This window comes from Theropithecus gelada, chromosome 19, assembly GCF_003255815.1.
Source record: "Theropithecus gelada isolate Dixy chromosome 19, Tgel_1.0, whole genome shotgun sequence".
Lineage (NCBI taxonomy): Eukaryota > Metazoa > Chordata > Mammalia > Primates > Cercopithecidae > Theropithecus > Theropithecus gelada.
Genome location: NC_037687.1, coordinates 23,479,109 through 23,501,699, shown reverse-complemented (window position 1 = coordinate 23,501,699; position 22,591 = coordinate 23,479,109). Strand labels below are relative to the sequence as shown.

The window sequence follows — 22,591 nt, the reverse complement described above, 5'->3', positions numbered from 1 at the left end:
GTTTCTTTTCCTTTTTCCTTTCCTTCCTTCCCTGCCTCCCTCCCTTCCTTCCTTCCACCCTTCCTTCCTCTCTCTCCACTCTCTCTCTTTCTTTCATCTTTTTTTTTTTTTTTTCTTGACAGTGTCTCACTGTTGCCCAGGCTGGAGTGCAGTGGCACAATCACAGCTCACTGCAACCTCGATCTCCTGGGCTCAAGAGATCCTCCCACCTCAGCCTCCCAAGTAGCTGGGACTACAGGTATGCACTACCACACCCAGCTTAATAGTTTCTCTGACACTGCAGCAATGTCTTCTAAACTCTGACAAAAATTGTCACTAGATCAGATATAACTTTGTTCCAAAGGAGACAGCCCTGGTTGACAGGTGAGAACTCTGGTTGACAGGATTTGGATAAATGGTGAGAGCAGTGGAGGGCACTCCAGAAGGGGTGTACGGCCTAGGCAAGGGCATAGAGATTGGCACAAACTTGGCAGGTGCTGGGCCCACTGAGGGCCTGGCTGGAGCAGAGATCAGGGTTAGAGAAATGGTGAGGGATGAGGCTGAAGCAGGAGGCAGGGGCAAGATGGGGTGAGGGGATGCTCCCTTGATGTCCCCCCTTTACTGTGGCTCACCTCTTCCGAGCCCCAGCCATGGAAGAGAATGCTGAGGGGTTCCCTCTGGAAGGGCTGGAGCAGCTCAGCCGGGGGTCACTACCCCAGCGGGGCAGCAGAGAGGGCTCAAGGGCTGGAGGTGATAGGCCATGGAAGCTCTGAGCACGGGGCCGGGGGACAGCCCCCAGAGGTCTGTGGTAGGCCCTGGGTAGCTGCTCGCTGGCGTTGAGCTGGAAGTCATCATCCATGGAGATGTAGGGGGCCAGCATCTCCAAATCCAGAGCATCGGCATCCTGCGGAGGGCAGGAGGGAGGTAAGAGCATAAGCCTTGGACTTGGGTGGACCTTGGCTAAAGTCCCAGCACCACCACTTCTGAGTTCTGTGACTGTGGCCAACAGTCTGAGCTTCAGTTTCCTCATCTGTAAAATGGGTATAAGGACTCCCTGAAGAGCATGTTAGAGAAATCCTAAATTGGGTCAGAAGCATGGGAGCTCACACCTGTAATCCCAGAGCTTTTAGGAGGCTGAGTTGGGAGCATCAGTTGAGGCTAGAAATTAAGAGACCAGTCTGGGTAACATAGCGAGACCCCCACCTACACAAAAAAGAAAAAAATTAGCCAGGTGTGGTGGCCCATGCCTGCAGTTCTAATTACTCAGGAGGCTGAGGTGGGAGGATTGTGTCAGCCCAGGAGTTTGAGGTTGCAGTGAGTCATGATCACACCATTGAAGTCCAGCCTGAGTGTCACAGTGAAACACTGTCTCAAAAAAGAAAAAAAAAAAAAAGAAAAGAAAAAAAAAGAATCCTAAATACCTCAGCGAAACTACTGGTCAAAATCTGAACATTGCGGCCGGGCGCGGTGGCTCACGCTTGTAATCCCAGCACTTTGGGAGGCCGAGGCGGGTGGATCATGAGGTCAGGAGATCGAGACCACGGTGAAACCCCATCTCTACTAAAAATACAAACCGGGCGCGGTGGCGGGCGCCTGTAGTCCCAGCCACTCGGGAGGCTGACGCAGGAGAATGGTGTGAACCCGGGAGGCGGAGCTTGCAGTGAGCGGAGGTCAAGATCACACCACTGCACTCCAGCCTGAGCGACTGAGCGAGACTCTGTCTCAAAAAAAAAAAAAAAATTCTGAACATTGAGAAGACTCAGTGAGGGCTTAGAGAGAAGTGGGAAACATACTGGAAACCAGAGGAAAGGGAATTTTTGTCCTGTAGTGGCTGAAAGTTTAGCAACACTGCTGCTTGCAGTTACGTAGAAAGTAGAAAATACAACAAATACACTAGGTGGTCCAGCTAAGACTCCCAGCCAGAGTGTTGAAGGGGCTGCCTGATTTCTTCTTGTTACTTACAGTAAAAGGTAAGAGGAGAGAGAGATAAAAAATATTTCTCCTAAAGGAAGAGATGTTAAACATGAAGGAGATAGGACTTGAAGGTTTTGAATATTCTCAACCTCCTTGTGCAGTGAATAATTAACTGTACCCAAAGAGAGGTCTGGCTTTTGTGCCAGCTCCTGGAAGGTAACCTCTAAACCTCTGGAATTTTCTGAGTGATAGGAGTGTCTTTGCTATTCACTGTGGGTCTTTTGGATAATCTGTGCTAACCAGGTGACTCATGGTGAGCCCCTAGAAAGTTTATGCTAATGAGATAACTCAGGATGGAGGCTGGCCATGCAGAAAAAACAACCACTGTGATTAGAGGGTTGGGGCTTTGGTCCACACAAAATCAGCCGGATCCAGGGAAGGTAGGCGTGGCATTGGAGACTGAATTCAATTACATGGGCAGTAATTTGCTCAATCATGCCTATGCAATAAAACCCCAATAAAAACTCTGAACATTGATGCTTTGGTGAGTTTCCTGAGTTGGCATTACTCTGCACATATTGCTACATATCAATGCTGGGAGGATAACATGTCCCTGAGGACAAGAAAACTTTCCATTTGGGACCTTCCAGTCCCAGATTCCACCTATGAATATCTTCCTTTGTCTGTTTCTGATTTGTATTCTTTTGCTATGATAAAACTACCATCCTAAGTATAGCACTTTCTGAGTACCACAAACACTTCTAGCAAATTATCAAACCTGAGGGAGTCTACAGGAGTCTGGGAATCTCCACATTGGTAGGCAGCTGGTCTACAGTGAGGGTGGCCCTGGGGACCCTCAAACTTGTGGCTGATGTCAGAAGTCGGGGCAGACTCCGCAGTCTGGAGAACCATGCCATTAACCTTGAGTTTGGCTGACTGCAGGAGCCCTCCAGATGGGAAATGATGCTAACATTAAGAAGTGGTCTCTAGGCCAGGTGCGGTGGCTCACGCCTGTAATCCCAGCACTTTGGGAGGCCAAGATGGGCAGATCATGAGGTCAGGAGATCGAGACCATCCTGGCTAACATGGTGAAACCCTGTCTCTACTAAAAATACAAAAAATTAGCTGGACATGGTGGCGGGCACCTGTAGTCCCAGCTACTCGGGAGGCTGAGGCAGGAGAATGGCATGAACCCAGGAGGTGGAGCTGGCAGTGAGCTGAGATCATGCCACTGCACTCTAGCCTGGGTGACAGAGCAAGACTCTGTCTCAAAAAAAAAAAAGAAGTGGTCTCTGAGCCAGCCTGGTGAAACCTCATCTCTACTAAAAATATGAAAATTAGCTGGGCATGGTGGTGGGCACCTGTAGTCCCAGCTACTCGGGAGGCTGAGGCCAGAGGGTCACTTGAAGCTGGGAGGCGGAAGTTGCAGTGAGCCAAGATTAAGCCACTGTATTCCAGCTTGGGTGACAGAGTGAGACTCCGTTTCAAAAAAAAAAAAAGAGAAAAAGGTGGTCTCTGAGCAATGAAGGGCACCCTCGGGCCAGGCACAGTGGCTCACACCTCTAATCCCAGCACTTTAGGAGGCCAGGGTGAAAGGATCACTTAAGCCCAGGAGTTCAAGACGGGCCTGGGCAATATAGTGAGACCCTGCCTCTATTTTTTTTGTTGTTGTTGTTAAGACGGAGTCTCGCTCTGTTGCCCAGGCTGGAGTGCTGTGGCTGGATCTCAGCTCACTGCAAGCTCCGCCTCCCGGGTTCACGCCATTCTCCTGCCTCAGCCTCCTGAGTAGGTGGGACTACAGGCGCCCGCCACCTCGCCCGGCTAGTTTTTTGTATTTTTAGTAGAGACGGGGTTTCACTGTGTTTGCCAGGATGGTCTTGATCTCCTGACCTCGTGATCCGCCCATCTCGGCCTCCCAAAGTGCTGGGATTACAGGCTTGAGCCACCGCGCCCGGCCAACCTGTCTCTATTTTTATAATTTTTTTTTTTTTTTTTTTTTTGAGACAAGAATCTTGCTCTATCATCAGGCTGGAGTGCAGTGGCACAATCTCGGCTCACTGCAACCTCTGCCTCCCTGGTTCAAGTGATTCTCCTGCCTCAGCCTCCCGAGTAGCTGAGATTATAGGCATGTGCCAGCACGCCCAGCTAATTTTATTTTTATTTTTATTTTTGGTAGAGACAGGGTTTCACCATGTTGGCCAGGATGGTCTCGATCTCCTGACCTCGTGAACCACCTGCCTCAGCCTCCCAACGTGCTGGGATTACAGGTGTGAGCCACCGTGCCTGGCCCCCAATTTTTTTTTAAAGTCCGAATGAAATAACTTCTGATATTTGCCCACATAGATTTCAAAACTGCTATGGACCAGGGATATATGCATGCTCCTTTTCCCCGTCCTTTTTGAATAGTAGTGTTTATTCCTGTCTCACCACTATATATTGAGTATGTGGGTGACAGATGACTCGTCTCCATTAGTCCACAAGTGAAAATGTTGAGAGGAACTGTACTCAAGGAGTTTCCCCAGCACCCAGACCAGATTTAGATGATCCGATTCTGGACTTCAAGCTGATGCTGTAATGGGAAGAAAGTCTGGGAGACTTTGGGGGGCCTTGATATGTGGGTGAGTGTATTTTGCATGAGGGAGAGACATCAATCATTGGAAGTTCCCAATGATCCCTGCCTCTCTTTTTTTTTTTTTTTTTTTGAGACGGAGTCTCGTTCTGTCGCCCAGGCTGGAGTGCAGTGGCACAATCTCGGCTCACTGCAAGCTCCACCTCCCGGGTTTATGCCATTCTCCTGCCTCAGCCTCCCGAGTAGCTGGGACTACAGGCGCCTGCCACCATGCCTGGCTAATTTTTTGTATTTTTAGTAGAGATGGGGTTTCACCGTGTTAGCCAGGATGGTCTCGATCTCCTGACCTCATGATCCAGCCGCCTTGGCCTCCCAAAGTGCTGGGATTACAGGTGTGAGCCACCGCGCCCGGCCAATCCCTGCCTCTTGATGTTCACACTCTTGTGTTGTTGCCTCCCACAGTGTACAGGATTGATCTATATGACCAGAACAATATGGCAGAAGCGATGGTTTGTCACTTCTGAGATTAGGCTATGAAAGACTGTGTCTTCAGTCTGGGACTTGTTCTTTCTGTCTCTCTGCTTCCCCATTTGTCTCTTTCTCTCTTTGTTGGATTGCTTGCCTTACGGAAGCCAATTGCCATGTTGTGAGGACACTTAGGGAGTCTATGTAGAGGTTCACGTGATGAGGAACTGAGGCCTCCAGCCAAAGCAAAGTGAGGGACTGAGGCCTGCCAGCCACCTCATGTGTGTGAGCTTGGAAGAAAACCTTCTAACCCCAGATGACTATAGCCCTGACTGAGAGTTTGACTTCAACCTCGTGAGAGACTCTGAGCAAAAACCAGCAGTTAAGTTGCTCCTGAATTTCTGATACCCAGTCACCATGTGACATAATAAATAGTTGTTGTTCTAAGGTGTTAAGTTTTTAGACAATTTGTTACACAGCAATAATAACTAATACATCATGCTGCTGTCATTTTATCTATGCACTCAGTAAATCATCCATCCAAATATCACCCATCCATTTTTCATCCAGCTATCAAAATATCCACCCAAACATTCATCCACCCACCCACCCATCCACCCATCAATCCACCCATTAGAATATCTGCCTAAACCTCATCCACTCATCCGCTATCATCCACCTAATGAATACAATGGTCCATCCATCCATCCATCCATCCATCCATCCATCCACTCATTCCTTTAGCCATCCCACTAACCTTCTCTAAAGCCACATATGTGAATCCCCAGAATGCAGGGCTAAGAATTACTCTTTCCATGCCAGCCCTTACCTGAGCTATATCTAAATCTGTCTCCACTGCCTCAGTGTCTTTCCCGGAGGTGAAGAGTCTGTGCACATTCTCTGTTCCCACAGGTAGTTCATCTGGGAGATCAGCCTGTGGAGAGATGGAGTAGAGACTTCAGGAAATCTTGAGCCTGGGAGATGTCAACAGTAAGACAGTCTGCAGCTCAAAGGTAGAAGTGGGGATCAAATGCCCGGCATCTGGGGACAAAGGGGGTCCAATGGCAAATGCAGATGAGTTTTGAGCCTGGGTATTCAAAAGTCAGAATGCCTGAGTGTATGTAGATCGACAGAGCAAACATGAAAGTTCCAGTTAGAAGGATCAGAGCCTGGCCAGGCTCAGTGGCTCATACCTGTAATCCCAGGACTTTGGGAGGCCAAGGTGGGTGGCACTTGAGATCAGGAGTTCAAGACCGGCTTGGCCAACATAGTGAAACCCCGTCTCTACTAAAAGTACAAAAATTAGCTGGGCTTGGTGGCACACATCTGTGGTCCTAGCTACTAGGGAGGCTGAGGCAGGAGAATGGCTTGAGCCTGGGAAGCAGAGGCTGCACTGAGCTATGACTATGCCACCACACTCCAGCCTGGGTGACACAGTGAGACTCTGTCGCAAAACAAAAAAAAAATCCGAAAGACTTTTTTTTTTTTTTTTTTGAGAGGGAGTCTTACTCTGTCACCCAGGTTGGAGTGCAATGGTGTGGTCTCGGCTCACTGCAACCTCCACCTCCCGGATTCAAGGGATTCTCCTGCCTTAGCCTTCTAAGTAGCTGGGATTACAGGCGTCCGCCACCACACATGGCTAATTTTTGTGTTTTTAGTAGAGACAGGGTTTCACCATGTCAATCAGGCTGGTTTTGAACTCCTGACCTCAGATGATCTCCCCACCTTGGCCTCCCTAAGTACTGAGATTACAGGTGTGAGCCACCGTACCCAGCCTGAGGCCAAGATTTTCAAACAAATCCTCTGGTGTTAAAGGTCTTGGAGCCTGGAGTTTGGGGGGGAAACAATGGCGAGTTCAGCTGTCTCAGGAGTAAAGGATGAGGTCAAAGGTCACAGTCTGTATTTCTCTGGAGAGAAGATATTTTCTTGGGGTGGTGAGTGGGGATGAAGACAGTCAACACTGGATAATATAGACTCACTGAGGTCCAAGGTCAGACTATCTTCAAAACAAATAGTGATAGTAACAGGTATGATCTGTTGAGCACCAATAGGTGCCAGGCCCCTACTGAGTGCTTCTCATGAATACTCTCATTTAATGCTCAGAATAACCAATGATGTGGTGACATGTTATCATCTTTCTTTTATAGGTGAAGAAATTAAGGCCTCAAGAACTTGCCTGCCCAGCCAGGGTAACGCCACTGATAAATGGCAGATTTAGGATTGAATCCAGGTCTGTATAAATCAGGACATTAGACATTTTGACTCTTTGAGGTCAAAGTTCAGAGAACTGGATGCTTAGTCACAAGCTGGAGTGGGAGGAGGGTCATCTGTGCCAGTTCCAAACAACCCAGGTTAGGGGCCTGATATGGTTTGGCTGCGTTTCCACCCAAATCTCATCTTGAACTGTAGCTCCCATAATTCCCACACACTGTGGGAAGGACCTGGTCAGCGATAAATGAATCACGGGGGTGGTCTCCCCCATACTGTCCTCGTGATAGTGAATAGGTCTCATGAGATCTGATGGTTTCATAAGGGGAAACCCCTTTCACTTGGTTTCATTCTGTCTTGCCTGCCGCCATGTAAGACGTACCTTTCACCTTCCACCATGATTGTGAGGCCTCCCCAGTCATGTGGAACTGTGAGTCCATTAAACTTTTTTATTTACAAATTACTCAGTCTTGGGTATGTCTTTAGCAGCAGCATGAAGATGGACTAATACAGGGCCTATGGTGTTATTTTATTTATATACATATACACACAGACACACACACACACACAGACACATAAATATATAAAAATATATTTACATTCATGTATATTTACATATATGCAAACACATCCACACATGCAAACATATTTACATATATGCAAATATGTATAAATATAAACACACTTATATACAGATATTTGCATATGTAAATAAATGTATTTGCATATATAAATAAGTATATTTGCATATATAAATATATGTTTATATATTTATTTTTAATATAAAATATATATTTTTTTATATACATGATTTTGCACATGGTTCCTGGGTCAAACTCCCATGGCCCTTGTCTTTTGTTAGAACAGTCTTTTATTAGAACAGTCTAATAAAACAGTTCGAACAGTCTTTTTGTTAGAACATTGGGTGTGTTAGGCCTCATGAAACAACCTCTCCAGCCTTCTTCTGCCCTCCTTTCACCTGCCCCAAGGCAGGTCTCTAATCTTCCCCCACCTTTCTGATTGTGAGTCATAAAACTGTACCCAGAGAGGGTCCTGCCCGATACCCTGGGAGAAAGAATGCTGACATCATGAAGTTTCCATAAAAACCCAAGAGGACTCGGTTTGAGGGGCTTCCAGATAGCTGACCCATGGAGGTTTCTGGAGGGTGGTGCCCAGGGACAGCATGGAAGCTCTGAGACCCTGCATTCCCCCATACCTCACTTGATGTATCCCTTCATCTGTATCCCGTGCAATATCCTTGACAATGAACCAGTAAACCTAAATAAGTGTTATCCTGATTACTGTGAGCTGTTCCAGTGAATTAAACCCAAAGAGCCAGGTGCGGTGGCTCACACCTGTAATCCCAGCACTTTGGGAGGCCAAGGCCGGAAGATCACTTGAGGTCAGGAGTTCGAGACCAGCCTGGCCAACATGGTGAAACTCTGTCTCTACTAAAAATACAAAAAATTAACCGGGTGTGGTGGCAGACACCTGTAATCTCAGCTACTTGGGAGGCTGAGGCAAGAGAATTGCTTGAACCTCGGAGGTGGAGGTCACAGCGAGCCGAGATCACGCCACTGCACTCCAGCCTGGGGGACAGAGTAAAACTCCATCTCAAAAATAAAAATAAAAAAAGAAATTCTGGAGGCCCGGACTTGTGACTGTGACTGAAGAACAGGGAGCAGTTTTCGGGACTGACAGCCAACCTGTGAGATCTGACACTACCTCCAGGTAGACGGTGCTGGAATTGAATTGGAGGACACCTAGCTGGTGTTCGCTGCTTGGTGTGTGGGAAAAACTGCCCACATTTGGTCACAGAAGTCTTCTTCTGTGTTGATGATCGTTGCATTATCAGGAGAGCAGAGGAAAAACATAGCTTGAGAGAGTTTTTCCCTAACAGAGCCAGACTCTGGAATCCTAACAATTGAAGAATCTGGATCTGCGTCTTAAAGGAACCTCAACCCCATCTCAACCCAACCTCCCCACTACACAGAGGCCCAGAGAACAGTCAGGTTTAAGCCACAGGCCAAGACCACCTGAGGGACGGAGCCTTGGATGCTGAGGGCTCATGTGGGTGGGATGGCTTACCGAAAGAGGACTTCGGGGACGCCGTGTGGCCAGCGGGGTGCTGGGAGTGGCGGCTACTGAAGCCCCATCCAGGATGGGTCCCAGGAGGCGACGGAGGTCAGGGCTGCAGAAACGGCGGGGGTCAGCGGCCAGGGCAGCCTCGCTCAGGGAAGGCGGGTGCAGGAAGGCGAGGATCCGGGGGCCAGGGGCGTCTGCAGGACACATGGAGACGGGGAGGACACGGGCTGGTGACCAAAGGCCAAGGGCCAGAGCCCTCCACACCACCCGGGAACACAGTTGACATCAGCAAGTCAGGATGGCCACTGTTCTTAGTGTGGGAGTAAGGAAGGGGCCTGGAGGACCCCTGCTGGGCCAGGGGTAAACTTTATTTTTATTTTTGAGATGGAGTCTTGCTCTGTTGCCCAGGCTGGAGTGCAGTGGCATAATCTCAGTTCACTGCAGCCTCCGCCTCCTGGGTTCAAGCAATTCTGTGCCTCAGTCTCTGGAGTAGCTGGGATTACAGGTGCCTGCCATTCATGCCCAGTTAAGTTTTGTATTTTTTGTAGAGACAGGGTTTCACCATGTTGGCCAGGCTGATCTCAGACTCCTGACCTCAAGTGATCCGCCCACCTCGGCCTCCCAAAGTGCTGGGATTGCAGGCATAAATCACTGCACCCAACCCGGGTGTGAACTTTAGTGGCCAGATCGTGGTGAGGCTCCGAAAACTCCGAGGGGAGGGGATTGGTGGCTCAGATCAGTATTTGGTCATTCCATTCAGCTCTGGGGAGCTTGCACCTTAGGAGAAAAGACTGGCCCCAAGTCCTCAAGGAGGCTGTAAGGTCCCCAGAGGTTAAGACAAGGCCCAGAGCCAGCTCTGAGCCAGAAAAGGAAAGGATATTATATCAGCAATCCCACCCCACACCCAGGAGCATGGGTGGCCAGCAACAGTTGGGAGAAGGTGAGGTCTTGAAGGACAAACCGGGAGGGAGGCTTATCCACGATGGCAGGAGAGTGAAGGAAGAGGGAGAAAGGAGCCAGACTTAGGAGGATCGAGATTACTGGAAGCCAAAGAGCAGCAAAGCCAGAATAGGGAAGAGGCAGAAGCATGGGGACAATGTGGAGCCACAGCAGGATTTAGAGCAGAGGCCAGCAAGAGACTGAAGCAACCATGCCATAGCCACAGGAGGGGAGGGAGGACAGGAGAGAGAAGAGCATTCTGGGAAACTGCATGTGCAAAGGCCCTGAGGCACGAGGCTGGAGTGTTCCAAGGGCTCTTAGGAGGCTGTGTGGTTTGGAGGTGGAGTGTGCAGGGAAGGGAGTCAAGAGGCAGGTCCCACAGGGCCTGGTGAGCCATGTTAAGGTGCTTGGGCTTTCTCCCAAGGGCCCTGGGGACACAACCCCTCCCAGCCCCAGCCCTGCCCATACCAAGGCTGTTCCCAGGGTTAGAGGTGTCCTTCTGAGAGGGGGCACCCCGCTGAATGGGTCTGCGAGAGTGTCGCTCCGTTTGCTCCAGGGACAGCACCACTCCGGTCTCTTCCACCCGGCTGGGGTACAAGACAGAAAGGGAGGTGGGAGTCAGGGAGGGTCCTTGGCTCCAGCCCAGGTAGCCTGTTCAGGTGATATCCTATTACAGAAGGCAATGGCGCCCAGGGGCTTGGAGGGCGTTTCACAGAAAATAATTGCCCACATTTATTTGTCTCCTATAATGGTTTGATTTTTGTTGACTGATTTTTATTCTGACAGCGAATTTTTCTTTCTTTTTCTTTTTCTTTTTTTAAGACAAGGTCTCACTCTGTTGCCCAGGCTGGAGTGCAGTGGCACGATCTTGGCTCACTGCAACCTCTGCCTCCCAGGTTCAAGCGATTCTCCCGCCTCAGCCTTCCGAGTAGCTGGGATTGCAGGTGGACGCCCCTATACCTGGCTAATTTTTGTATTTTTAGTAGAGACGGGGTTTCACCATGTTGGCCAGGCTGGTCTTGAACTCCTGACCTCAGGTGATCCACCTGCCTCAGCCTCCCAAAGTGCTAGGATTACAGGCATGAGCCACTGCGCCCAGCCTATTCTGACAACATTTTAAAAAGAAAGTTAAGTTTGTCCCTTCCCAAGCTCCTTCTGTAAAAGGAAAGGCAGAAAAAAGAGCTGGCATTTAGCACAGCCTGGGCAGAGAGGAGGAAGACTGAGGGAAGCGGGTAGGGCGGCACCGAAAGACAGAAGTGGGAAGAGACCTAGGAACAGACAGGGGACGCCCAGGGGCAAAGAAAGAGGTGAGCAAAAGGCTTCAGAATACCTAAATATTCTCTTTATAGATTTTAACTTATAAACATATTCTTAGAAAGCTATTGATGAAAAAATATATTTTTAATATAGTCTTCATTACATTACCAAATAGGAAGAATTCACAGGGCTGTAATTTTTATGAATAAGATTTTATTTATGCTGTTTCTATTCATAGATATTTTTCATATTCAAGGGAACAGGTTTATAAATACTTCCTTATGTCCCTGCCACCTCCCTTCACACAGTCTGTGGCTGCAGAGACAATCTAAATGCTCGCTGGGCAAGTTGGCTTTTGGAGAGTTGGGTGGGGCTGAGGATCAGGCCCTCATTTGCATCTCATCTGCATAACCCGCTTCAGGACAGGATGTAGGTGGGCCTGGTTTTCCCACCAGCTCCTTGAGAAGCTATGACCTCTCCCTACCCTCATTAAACCCTCCCTGGGCTGGAAACATCCCAATTTAGGCTGGATCAAGGCCACCCTTATTCCCCTGAAAGACACAAGCACACACAATCAAACTCGTACACACACTCCGTACACACAGGCACAAATGGGAGCGCTCGCATACACCTGAGTGCATACAGGGACAGATATGCTCACACGCTCCATACACTTGGGCTCAAATATGTGCACATGTGACACATTCAGTTCACTTATTCATCATTCCACAAACATCTCCTCGTCAAGCACTACTGTGTAGTGGTTCATAGCAAGGACTCTGTAGTCAGCGGCCTGGGTTCAAATCCCAGCTCTGCTACTTACACAGTGGTGGGATCTTGAATATGAAAATAAAATATATATATATATATTTTTTTATTTTTTTTTTTTTTTTTTTTTGAGACGAAGTCTCGCTCTGTCGCCCAGGCTGGAGTGCCGTGGCCGGATCTCAGCTCACTGCAAGCTCCGCCTCCCAGGTTTACGCCATTCTCCTGCCTCAGCCTCCCGAGTAGCTGGGACTACAGGCACCCGCCACCTCGCCCGGCTAGGTTTTTGTATTTTTTAGTAGAGACGGGGTTTCACCGTGTTAGCCAGGATGGTCTTGATCTCCTGACCTCGTGATCCTCCCGTCTCGGCCTCCCAAAGTGCTGGGATTACAGGCTTGAGCCACCGCGCCCGGCCTTAAAATACATTATTAAAATTAGGCCGGGCACGGTGGCTCACGCCTGTAATCCCAGCACTTTGGGAGGCTGAGGCGGGTGGATCACTTGAGGTCAGGAGTTTAAGATCAGCCTGGCCCACATGGTGAAACCCTATCTCTACTAAAAAATACAAAAATTAGCCGGGCGTGGTGGCGGGTGCCTGTAATCCCAGCTACTCAGGAGGCTGAGGCAGGAGAATCACTGGAACCCCAGAGGTGGAGGTTGCAGTGAGTCGAGATCACACCACTGCACTCCAGCCTGGATGACAGAGTGAGACTCCAAATAAATAAATAAATAAAATGAAATTAAAAAAATAAAATTGGCTGGGCACAGTGCTCACACCTGTAATCCCAGCACTTTAGGAGGCCAAGGTGGGTGGATCACGAGGTCAGGAGCTCAAGACCATCCTGGCTAACATGGTGAAACCCCATCTCTACTAAAAATACAAAAAAAAAATTAGCTGGGCATGGTGGTGCGCATCTGTAGTCCCAGCTACTCAGGAGGCTGAGGCAGGAGAATGTCGTGAACCCGGGAGGTGGAGCTTACAGTGAGCCGAGATCGCGCCACTGCTCTCCAGCCTGGGCGACAGAGAGAGACTCCGCCTCAAAATAAATAAATAAATAAATAAATAAAATGAATTAATTTCACCTGCTTCTGTTTACTTTTTTTTTTGAGACAGGATCTCAGTCTGTCACTCAGGCTGGAGCAGTGGTGCAATCTCAGCTCACTGCAGCCTCAATTTCCCAGGCTCAGGTGATCCTCCTGCCTCAGCTTCCTGAGTAGCTGGGACTACAGGCACATGCCACCATGCTGGGCTAATTTTTAAATTATTTGTAGAGATGGGGTCTCCCTATATTGCCAAGGCTAGTCTCAAACTCCTGGCCTTGGCCTCCCAAAGTGTTGGGATTACAGGTGTGAGTTATCACACCCAGCATTCTGTTTACCTTTTAAGGTGGCTACTAGAAAATTCAAAATGACATATGTGGCTGGCATCATGCTTTTATTGGACAACATTGGGTTAGATAGTAGTAATACCAGGGAGGGCCGGGTGCAGTGGCTCACGCCCATAATCCCAGCACTTTGGGAGGCTGAGGTGGGTGGATGACTTGAGCTCAGGAGTTTGAGAGCAGCCTGGCCAACATGGTGAAACCCCATCTCTACTAAAAACACAAAAATTTGCCGGGTGTGGTGGCGGGTGCTTGTAATCCTTTTTTTTTTTTTTTTTTTTTTTGAGACGGAGTCTCGCTCTGTCGCCCGGGCTGGAGTGCAGTGGCCGGATCTCAGCTCACTGCAAGCTCCGCCTCCCGGGTTTACGCCATTCTCCTGCCTCAGCCTCCCGAATAGCTGGGACTACAGGCGCCCGCCACCTCGCCCGGCTAGTTTTTTGTATTTTTTTTTTTTAGTAGAGACGGGGTTTCACCGTGTTAGCCAGGATGGTCTGGATCTCCTGACCTCATGATCCGCCCACCTCGGCCTCCCAGAGTGCTGGGATTACAGGCTTGAGCCACCGCGCCCGGCCGCTTGTAATCCTTACTTGGAAGGTTGAGACAGGAGAATCACTTGAACCCGGGAGGCAAAGGCTGCAGTGAGCTGAGGTTGTGCCACTGCACTCCAGCCTGGGCAACAGAAGGAGACTCTGTCTCAAAGAAAGATAGTGGTAAGTACTACGGAGAAAATAAAGCAGTGATGGGACTTGGCAATTTAGAAAAGGGCAATCAAAGAAGGCCTGGCTGTAGGCCGGGCGCGGTGGCTCAAGCCTGTAATCCCAGCACTTTGGGAGGCCGAGACGGGCGGATCACGAGGTCAGAAGATCGAGACCATCCTGGCTAACACGGTGAAACCTCGTCTCTACTAAAAATACAAGAAAATTAGCCGGGCGAGGTGGCGGGCGCCTGTAGTCCCAGCTACTCGGGAGGCTGAGGCAGGAGAATGGCGTGAACCCGGGGGGGCGGAGCTTGCAGTGAGCCGAGATCGCGCCACTGCACTCCAGCCTGGGGCACAGAGCAAGACTCCGTCTCAAAAAAAAAAAAAAAAAAAAAGAAGGCCTGGCTGAATACACAAGTTAATAAGATAATTACAAATGGTTTTAAGTGCTTTGGTGCAAAAGTACAGGATACCAGGAGAGAAAATGGGGATGGGGGGGAACCTGAGTTCACGTAGGGGCTCAGGAAAGAGGGTCTCCAGAAGTGATGTCTGAGTTGAGACTGGAAGGATGAGCAGGCATGACTCAGGAGAAAAAGGAGGAGGGAGGAGAGGAGAGCATTCTGGGCTGGAGAAACAGCCTGTGCAAAGGCCCTAAGGTTTGGAGGGTGAGTGAGAAGGGGAGGGAGGCAGGAGCTTCACAGGGCCTGGTGAGCCATGCCAATGCCCTTGGCCTTTCCCCTAAGGATGCTGGGGAGCCTCAGAAGGGCTCTGAGAAGGGCAGAGACAGGAGGCATAAGTTGATTTGGAGGCCTGGCATGGTGGTTTCACATCTGTATTGCCGCGCTTTAGGAGGCTGAGGCGGGAGGATCACTTGAGCCCAGAAGTTTGAGACCAGCCTGAATAACATAGTGGGACCCCATCCCTATTTAAAAAAAAATTATAGGCTGGGTGCCAGGGCTCACACCTGTCATCCCAGCACTTTGGGAAGCTGAGGCGGGTGGGTTGCTTGAACTCAGGAGCTTAAGACCAGCCTGGGCAACATGATGAAACTCCATCTCTACAAAAAATACAAAAAAAATTAGTCGGGCATGGTAGTGCATGCCTATAGTCCCACCTACTTGGGAGGCTCAGTCATGCACTCCAGCCTGCATGACAAAGCAAGACTTTATCTCAAAAAAATTTCTATACATATATATATGTTGATTTGTATTTCAGAACATTCCTCCAGATCTAGAAAAACCCCTAAGGCTTTAGAAACTGATGCATGTCCTATAGGATAACCTTCAAAGAAAAGCTATAATTATTTTTTCTTTTCTTTCTTTTTTTTTTTGAGATGGAGTCTTGCTCTGTTGCCCAGACTGGGGTGCAGTGGTCTCATCTCCGCTCATTGTAACCTCCGCCTCCCGGGTTCAAGTGATTCTCCTGCCTTGGCCTCCCAAGTGGCTCAGATTACAGGCATGCACCACCACGCCTGGGTAATTTTTGTATTTTTAGTAGAGATGGGGTTTCGCCATGTTGGTCAGGCTGGTCTTGAACTCCCGACCTCAAGTCATCTGCCCACCTCGGCCTCCCAAAGTGCTGGGATTATAGGCGTGAGCCACTCACTGCCCCCGACCAAAAAGCTGTAATTTTAACTCTGCCTCACAATGTTGTCATGGATACTTCTGCATTCCTAAATGGTGAAAAGCTTCTATGACACATGATGGAGAAAAAAAGCCCCATCGTGATTTTCCCACGACACATCTATTAGAATGACTAAAAGTAACACCAAACCCAAACACCCAGACGATATGAAATGCTGGCACAGATGTGGAGCAACTGGAACCCTCATACATTGCTGATGGGAATGCAAAATGATACAGTCACTTTGGAAAACAGTTTGGCTGTTTCTTCTTTTTCTTTTTTTGGAAATGGAGTCTCCTTCTGTTGCCCAGGCTGGAGTACAGTGGCGTGATCTCGGCTCACTGCAACCTCCGCCTCCCAGGTTCAAGTGATTCTCCTGCCTCGGCCTCCTGAGTAGTTGGCACTACAGGCATGTACCACCACGCCCAGCTAATTTTTGTATTTTTAGTAGAGATGGGGTTTCACCATGTTGATCAGGCTGGTCCTGAACTCCTGATCTCAGGTGATCCACCCACCTTGGCCTCCCAAAGTGCTGGGATTACAGGCACGAGCCATTACACTCTTCCCTGACTGTTTCTTTCTTTCTTTTATTTTTTGAGACAGAATCTCACTCTGTCACCCAGGCTAGAGTGCAGTGGTCTGATCTCAGCTCACTGCAACTTCCGCCTCCTGGGTTAAAGTGATTCTCGTGTCTTGGCCTCCCAAGCAACTAGGGTTACAAGCATATGCCACCACACCTGGCTAATTTTTGTATTTTTAATGGAGACGGTGTTTTGCCATGTTGGCCAGGCTGGTCTCAAACTCATGGCCTCAACTGATCCACCCTCCTCAGCCTCTCAAAGTGCTGGGATTACAGGAGTGAGCCACCGCAGCCAGCCCTGGCAGTTTCTTAAATTAAATACACACTTACTGTATAACCCATCCATTCCAATCCTAGCTGTTTACCCAAGAGAAATGAAAACATGTGATCTCATAAAATCTTGTATGGGAATGTTTACAGTAGCTGGTTTTTTGTAATCACCCAAACTTGGAAACAGCCCAACATCTTCCAACTGGTGAAAGGATAAAAAAACTGTGCTCCATTCATACCATGGAATGCTATTCACTATTTACAAAGGAGCTACTGATATAAACCACAACATGGGCCAGGTGCGGTGGTTCACGTCTGTAATCCCAGCACCTTGGGAGGCTGAGGCGAGCGGATCACCTGAGGTCAGGAGTTTGAGACCAGCCTGGCCAACCTGGTGAAACTCCTTCTCTATTAAAAATATAAAAATTAGCTAGGCGTGTTGGTGCATGCCTGTAATCCCAGCTACTCGGGAGGCTGAGGCAGGAGAATCACTCGAACCTAGGAGGCAGAGGCTGCAGTGAGCCAAGATTGCACCAGTGCACTCCTGGGCAACAGAATGAGACTCTGTCTCAAAAAAACAAAACAAAACAAGAAAGAAAAACCACAACAGGGAGGAATTTTAAATATATCATACTAAGTATGAGCCAGGCCCAAACGGCTACATACTGTACGATTCCTTGTATGTGACCCTCTCGAAAAAGCAAAACTCTGGGTTCTGAGGACAGTGGTTGCCAGGGACATGGGAGTGTGGGAGGGGTTTACTACAAGAGAATATTTTTGTGTAAAAAATCATGGTAATGGCCGGATGTGGTGGCTCATGCCTATAATCCAGCACTTTGGGAGGCTGAGGCGGGTGGATAACCTGAGGTCGGGAATTCAAGACCAGCCTAGCCAACATGGTGAAACCCCGACTCTACTAAAAATACAAAAATTAGCTGGGCTTGATGGCGGGCACCTATAATCTCAGCTACTCAGGAGGCTGAAGCAGGAGAATTGCTTGAACCCAGGAGGTGGAGGTTGAAGTGAGCCGAGATCATGCCAGTGCACTCCAGCCTGAGTGACAAGGGCAAAACTCTGTCTCAAAAAAAGAAAAAAAAAAAATCGTGGTAATTGTGTAACCACTATTATAATCACACTAATTGGTCAACAGCTGGATTGTGATAGTGGTTACACAATTGCATGCATGTGTCAAAATTCACAGAACTGTGTACCATAAAGAGAATTTACTGCATGAAAACCATATATCTTTTTGTGTTTTTGTTTGTTTGTTTGTTTGTTTTCAGGTTTTTTTTTTTTTTTTTTTTTTTTTTTTTTTTTTTTTTTTTTTTTTGAGATTGGGTCTTAACCACTTTGCCCAGGCTGGTCTTCACCTCTGGGGCTCTAGCAATCCTCCTTCCTTGGCTTCCCAAAGGGCTGGGATTACAGGTATGAGTCACTGCACTCAGCCATGGCAGTTTCTTACATTAAATACACACTTACTGTATAACCCATCCATTCCCATCCTAGCTGTTTACCCAAGAGAAATGAAGACATGTGATCTCATAAAATCTTGTATGGGAATGTTTACAGTAGCTGGTTTTTTATAATCACCCAAACTTGGAAACAGCCCGATGTCTTCCAACTGGTGAAAGGATAAAAAAACTGTGCTCCATTCACACCGTGGAATGCTATTCACTATTTACAAAGGAGCTACTGATATAAACCACAACATGGGCCAGGTGCGGTGGCTCACGCCTGTAATCCTAGCACTTTGGGAGGCTGAGGCGAGCGGATCACCTGAGGTCAGGAGTTTGAGACCAGCCTGACCAACCTGGTGAAACTCCTTCTCTATTAAAAATATAAAAACTAGCTGGGCGTGTTGTTGCATGCCTGTAATTCCAGCTACTTGGGAGGCTGAAGCAGGAGAATGGCTTGAACCCGGGAGGCAGAGGTTGAACTGAGCCAAGATCGTGCCAGTGCTCTCCAGCCTGAGTGACAAGAGTAAAACTCTGTCTCAAAAAAAAAAAATTGTGGTAATTGTGTAACCACTATTACAATCACACTAATTGGTCAAAGCTGGATTGTGATAGTGGTTACACAATTGCATGCATGTGTCAAAAATTCATAGAACTGTGTACCATAAAGGGAATTTACCATATGCAAACCACATATATATCTTCTTGTGTGTGTGTGGGTTTTTTTTGGTTTGTTTTCAGGTTTTTGGGTTTTTTTGAGAATGGGTCCTAACCACTTTGCCCAGGCTGGTCTTGAACCCCGAGGCTCTAGCAATCCTCCTCCCTTGGCCTCCCAAAGTTCTGGGATTACAGGAGTGAGCCACACATCAAATTTTAAAAAGCAAAAAAGACCCCATGATTCTGTTACATTTCTTATTTTAACTTGAATAGAGAGTCCTTCTGTTTGTTTGTTTGTTTGAGACAGAGTCTAACTCTGTTGCCGAGGTCAGAGTGCACTGACACAATCTAATCTCGGCTCACTGCAACCTCCACTTCCTGGGTTCAAACGATTCTCGTGCCTCAGCCTCCCGAGTAGTTGGGATTACAGGCATGTGTCACCACACCCGGCTAATTTTTGGTATTACTGGTAGAGACAGCATTTCATCATGTTGCCCAGGCTGGTCTCGAACTCCTGAGCTCAGGCAATTCGCCTGCCTCAGCCTCCCAAAGTGCTAGGATTACAGGCATGAGCCACCATGCCAGGCCAAACAAAGAGCCCTTTTTAATTTACATTACCAGTTCACTTAAGCAGAGGTTCATGCAATAAATAAATAAATAAATAAAGTAATAAAAATTAACAGTACACACCCATACACATACCTGTGTCCATGCAGACATACACACCGGCATTTACATGGTGACACACATTCCTCATATGTGTACATGTGCATACTCCCTCACATACACTTATGCATGATACACGTGCATGCTCATATGTACACACACACACATACACCTGTCCACACAGGTGTGTGCTGATCAGGCCCCACACACAGCCACTCCAACCCCTCCTCCTGCTTACCTGATTAAAAAATGGACACAGACGATACTCTCCGACTGGGGGCCCCGTCCCCCTGACACCACTGTGGCCTGGGTCTGGGTCCACAGGTAGCCACCGTTCCGGGCCAGGAAGCGATACTGCCCTGTTACTGCCTGGCCCTTGCTCAGCACTGAGGAGGGGGATCGGGAGGGGTCAGAGCCACCAAGGGGGCAACTGAGGAGAGAAAGATCTGGGGGCTGGGTATGAGGGGGTAAGGAAGGAGACGGTTCCCTGGGGCTTGGGGAGCAGGGAGCTGGTGTTGAGGTAGGGAGGGAGTGCATCCTGGGGTGTGGAGAGCTGGGGGGTCCTGGTGCTGGCTGGGGACCATGCGGCAGCTGGCTCCACGCCTGGGGAAATGGGATACATACAGGTGTGGATGCTCTTGCTGACCGCATCGGAGTCCAGCGCGTGGATGTACTCGTAGGCAGAACAGCCGATCAGGTCATCCGGACTGTAGCCGGCCACTTCTGCGATCCTGGGGGTGGGGCAGAGTGGGGTCTGGTCAGGATGCTACTGGTTGAGAGGGAGGGTAGGTAGAGGGAAGTGGCAGCAGAGGACACGGGAACAAAGCCAGTAAGATGTCAAGAGACAGGATCGTAACCCAGAGAAAAGGAGTAAGAAACAGAGTAAGAGGAGTGCGGTGGGTTGAATAATGACCCCCAAAGATGTCTACACCCTAATTCCCAGAATCTGTAGATATGGTATCTTACATGGCAAAAGGGACTTTGCAGATATGATGACATTGGAAGTTTTTTTTTGGTCGGAGTCTCGCCCTGTCACCCAGGCTGGAGTGCAGTGGCATGATCTCGGCTCACTGCAGGCTCCGCCTCCTGGGTTCACACCTTTCTCCTGCCTCAGCCACCCTAGTAGCTAGTAGGGGACTACAGGCGCCCGCCACCACGCCGGGCTAATATTTTTTGTATTTTTTTAGTAGAGATGGGGTTTCACCATGTTAGCCGGGATGGTCTCGATCTCCTGACCTCATGATCCACCTGCCTCCGCCTCCCAAAGTGCTGGGATTACAGGCGTGAGCCACTGCACCCGGCTGTTGCTTGTTTTCTGAGGCAGGCTCTCGCTCTGTCACCCAGGCTAGAGTGCAGTGGTGCAATCATGGCTCACCACAGACTTGACCTCCCAGGCTCAAGCAATCCCCCTGACTCAGCCTCCTGAGTAGCTGGGACTACAGGTGTGTACCCTGTCTGGCTACTTTTTACTTTTTTTTTTTTTTGGTAGAAATGGGGTCTCACTATGTTGCCTAGTCTGGTCTTGAACCCCCGGCCTCAATCTTCCTGCCTTAGCCTCCCAAAGAGATGAGATTACAGGTGTCAGCCGCCTCGCCCGGCCTGCCTTAGTCTTGAGATGGGGAGATGGGTGCAGGTGGGCCCTGCTCTAGGAGCTGGAAAAGGCATGGAAACAGATTCTTTCCTGGAGCCTCCAGAAGGAACACAGCCTTAATTTTGCCTGTAAGACTCATTCCTAATTTATTTTTCTTTCTTTAAGATGGGGTCTCACTATGCTGTCCAGGCTGATCTGGAACTCCTGGCCTTAAGTCATCCTCCCGCCTTGATCTCCCAAAGTGCTGAGATTACAGGTGTGAGCCACCATACCTGGCCTAATTTCAAATTTCTGACCTCCGGAATGGTGAGACAGTGAGTTTGTATTGTTTGGAGCCACTGAGTTTGTGGTAATATATTACAGCAGCAATAGGGAACTAATACATGGAGACGGGAAGAAGAGCTAAGAAAAGAGAGAAAAAGAGACAACATGCATGACATAGCAGAGGAAGAGAGGGGAAGAAAAGAACACAAAAAGAAAGAGAAGAATGAAAATAAATAAAGAGTAATGAGGATGATAGGCCAGGTGCAGGGGCTCACGCCTGTAATCCCAGCACTTTGGGAGGCCGAGGTGGGCAGATCACCTGAGGTCAGGAGTTCAAGACCAGCCTGGCCAAAATCGTAAAACCTCACCTCTACTAAAAATACAAAAAGTAGCCAGGCATTGTGGTAGGCGCCTGTGATCCCAGATACTCAGGAGGCTGAGGGAGGAGAATCACTTGAACCCGGGAGGTGGACGTTGCAGTGTGCCAAGATCCTGCCACTGCACTCCAGCCTGGGCGACAGAGCAAGAACAACAACAAAGTAATGATGACAATAATGATTTAAAAATTAGACACTTGTGCTTTGCACTGGGAAACTCACTGAGCTGCTCAGAATGACCGTACAAGGCAGATTCTATTATGATTCCACAGGATAGGTGAAGAAATTGCAGCACAGAGAGGTGAAGTCATTTGGCTAAGGATATGCAGCCAAGACCAACACCCAACCAGGCTGAATCCAGAGTCACCGTTCCTACACACGACACCAGGGCGAGGGATAAGACAGAAGAAGGAAGAGAAGGACAGAAGGAAGAGAGTTGAAGAGAAAAAGAGATGAAAGGAAGGATAGAGGGCGAACAAATAACAGTTTATTTTATTTATCATTATTATTTTTTTAGAGACAGCGTCTCATTCAGTTGCCCAGGCTGGAGTGCAATGGTGCAATCATGGCTAACTGCAGCCTCAACCTCCTGGGCTCAAGTATTCTTCCCACCTCAGCCTCCTGTGTGGCTGGGACCAAAGGCATGTGCCACCCACCTAGCTAATTTTTTTTTTTTTTTTTGAGACGGAGTCTTGTTCTGTCACTCAGGCTGGAGTGCAAAGGAGCAATCTCAGCTCACTGTAACCTCTGCCTCCCCGGCTCAAGCGATTCTCCTGTCTCAGTCTCCCGAGTAGCTGGGATTACAGGCATGCACCACCACGCCCAGCTAATTTTTGTATTTTTAGTAGA

The 22,591-nt window shown here is 48.7% G+C and overlaps 1 protein-coding gene across 5 annotated transcripts in view; it reads right to left on the bottom strand.

Annotated features, from left to right (window-relative positions):
* HIF3A (hypoxia inducible factor 3 subunit alpha) overlaps positions 1–22,591 on the bottom strand; it is a 47,845-nt gene that overhangs the window by 12,259 nt on the left and 12,995 nt on the right. For all 5 annotated transcript variants that reach the window (XM_025366881.1, XM_025366884.1, XM_025366882.1 and 2 more), the window contains 6 exons: positions 20,135–20,241; positions 19,749–19,896; positions 10,628–10,746; positions 9,224–9,414; positions 5,757–5,861; positions 612–883 (listed from right to left, as the gene is read on the bottom strand). In XM_025366881.1, coding sequence (XP_025222666.1) covers positions 612–883; positions 5,757–5,861; positions 9,224–9,414; positions 10,628–10,746; positions 19,749–19,896; positions 20,135–20,241 — 942 coding nt within the window. The remainder of the gene's footprint in view (positions 1–611; positions 884–5,756; positions 5,862–9,223; positions 9,415–10,627; positions 10,747–19,748; positions 19,897–20,134; positions 20,242–22,591) is intronic.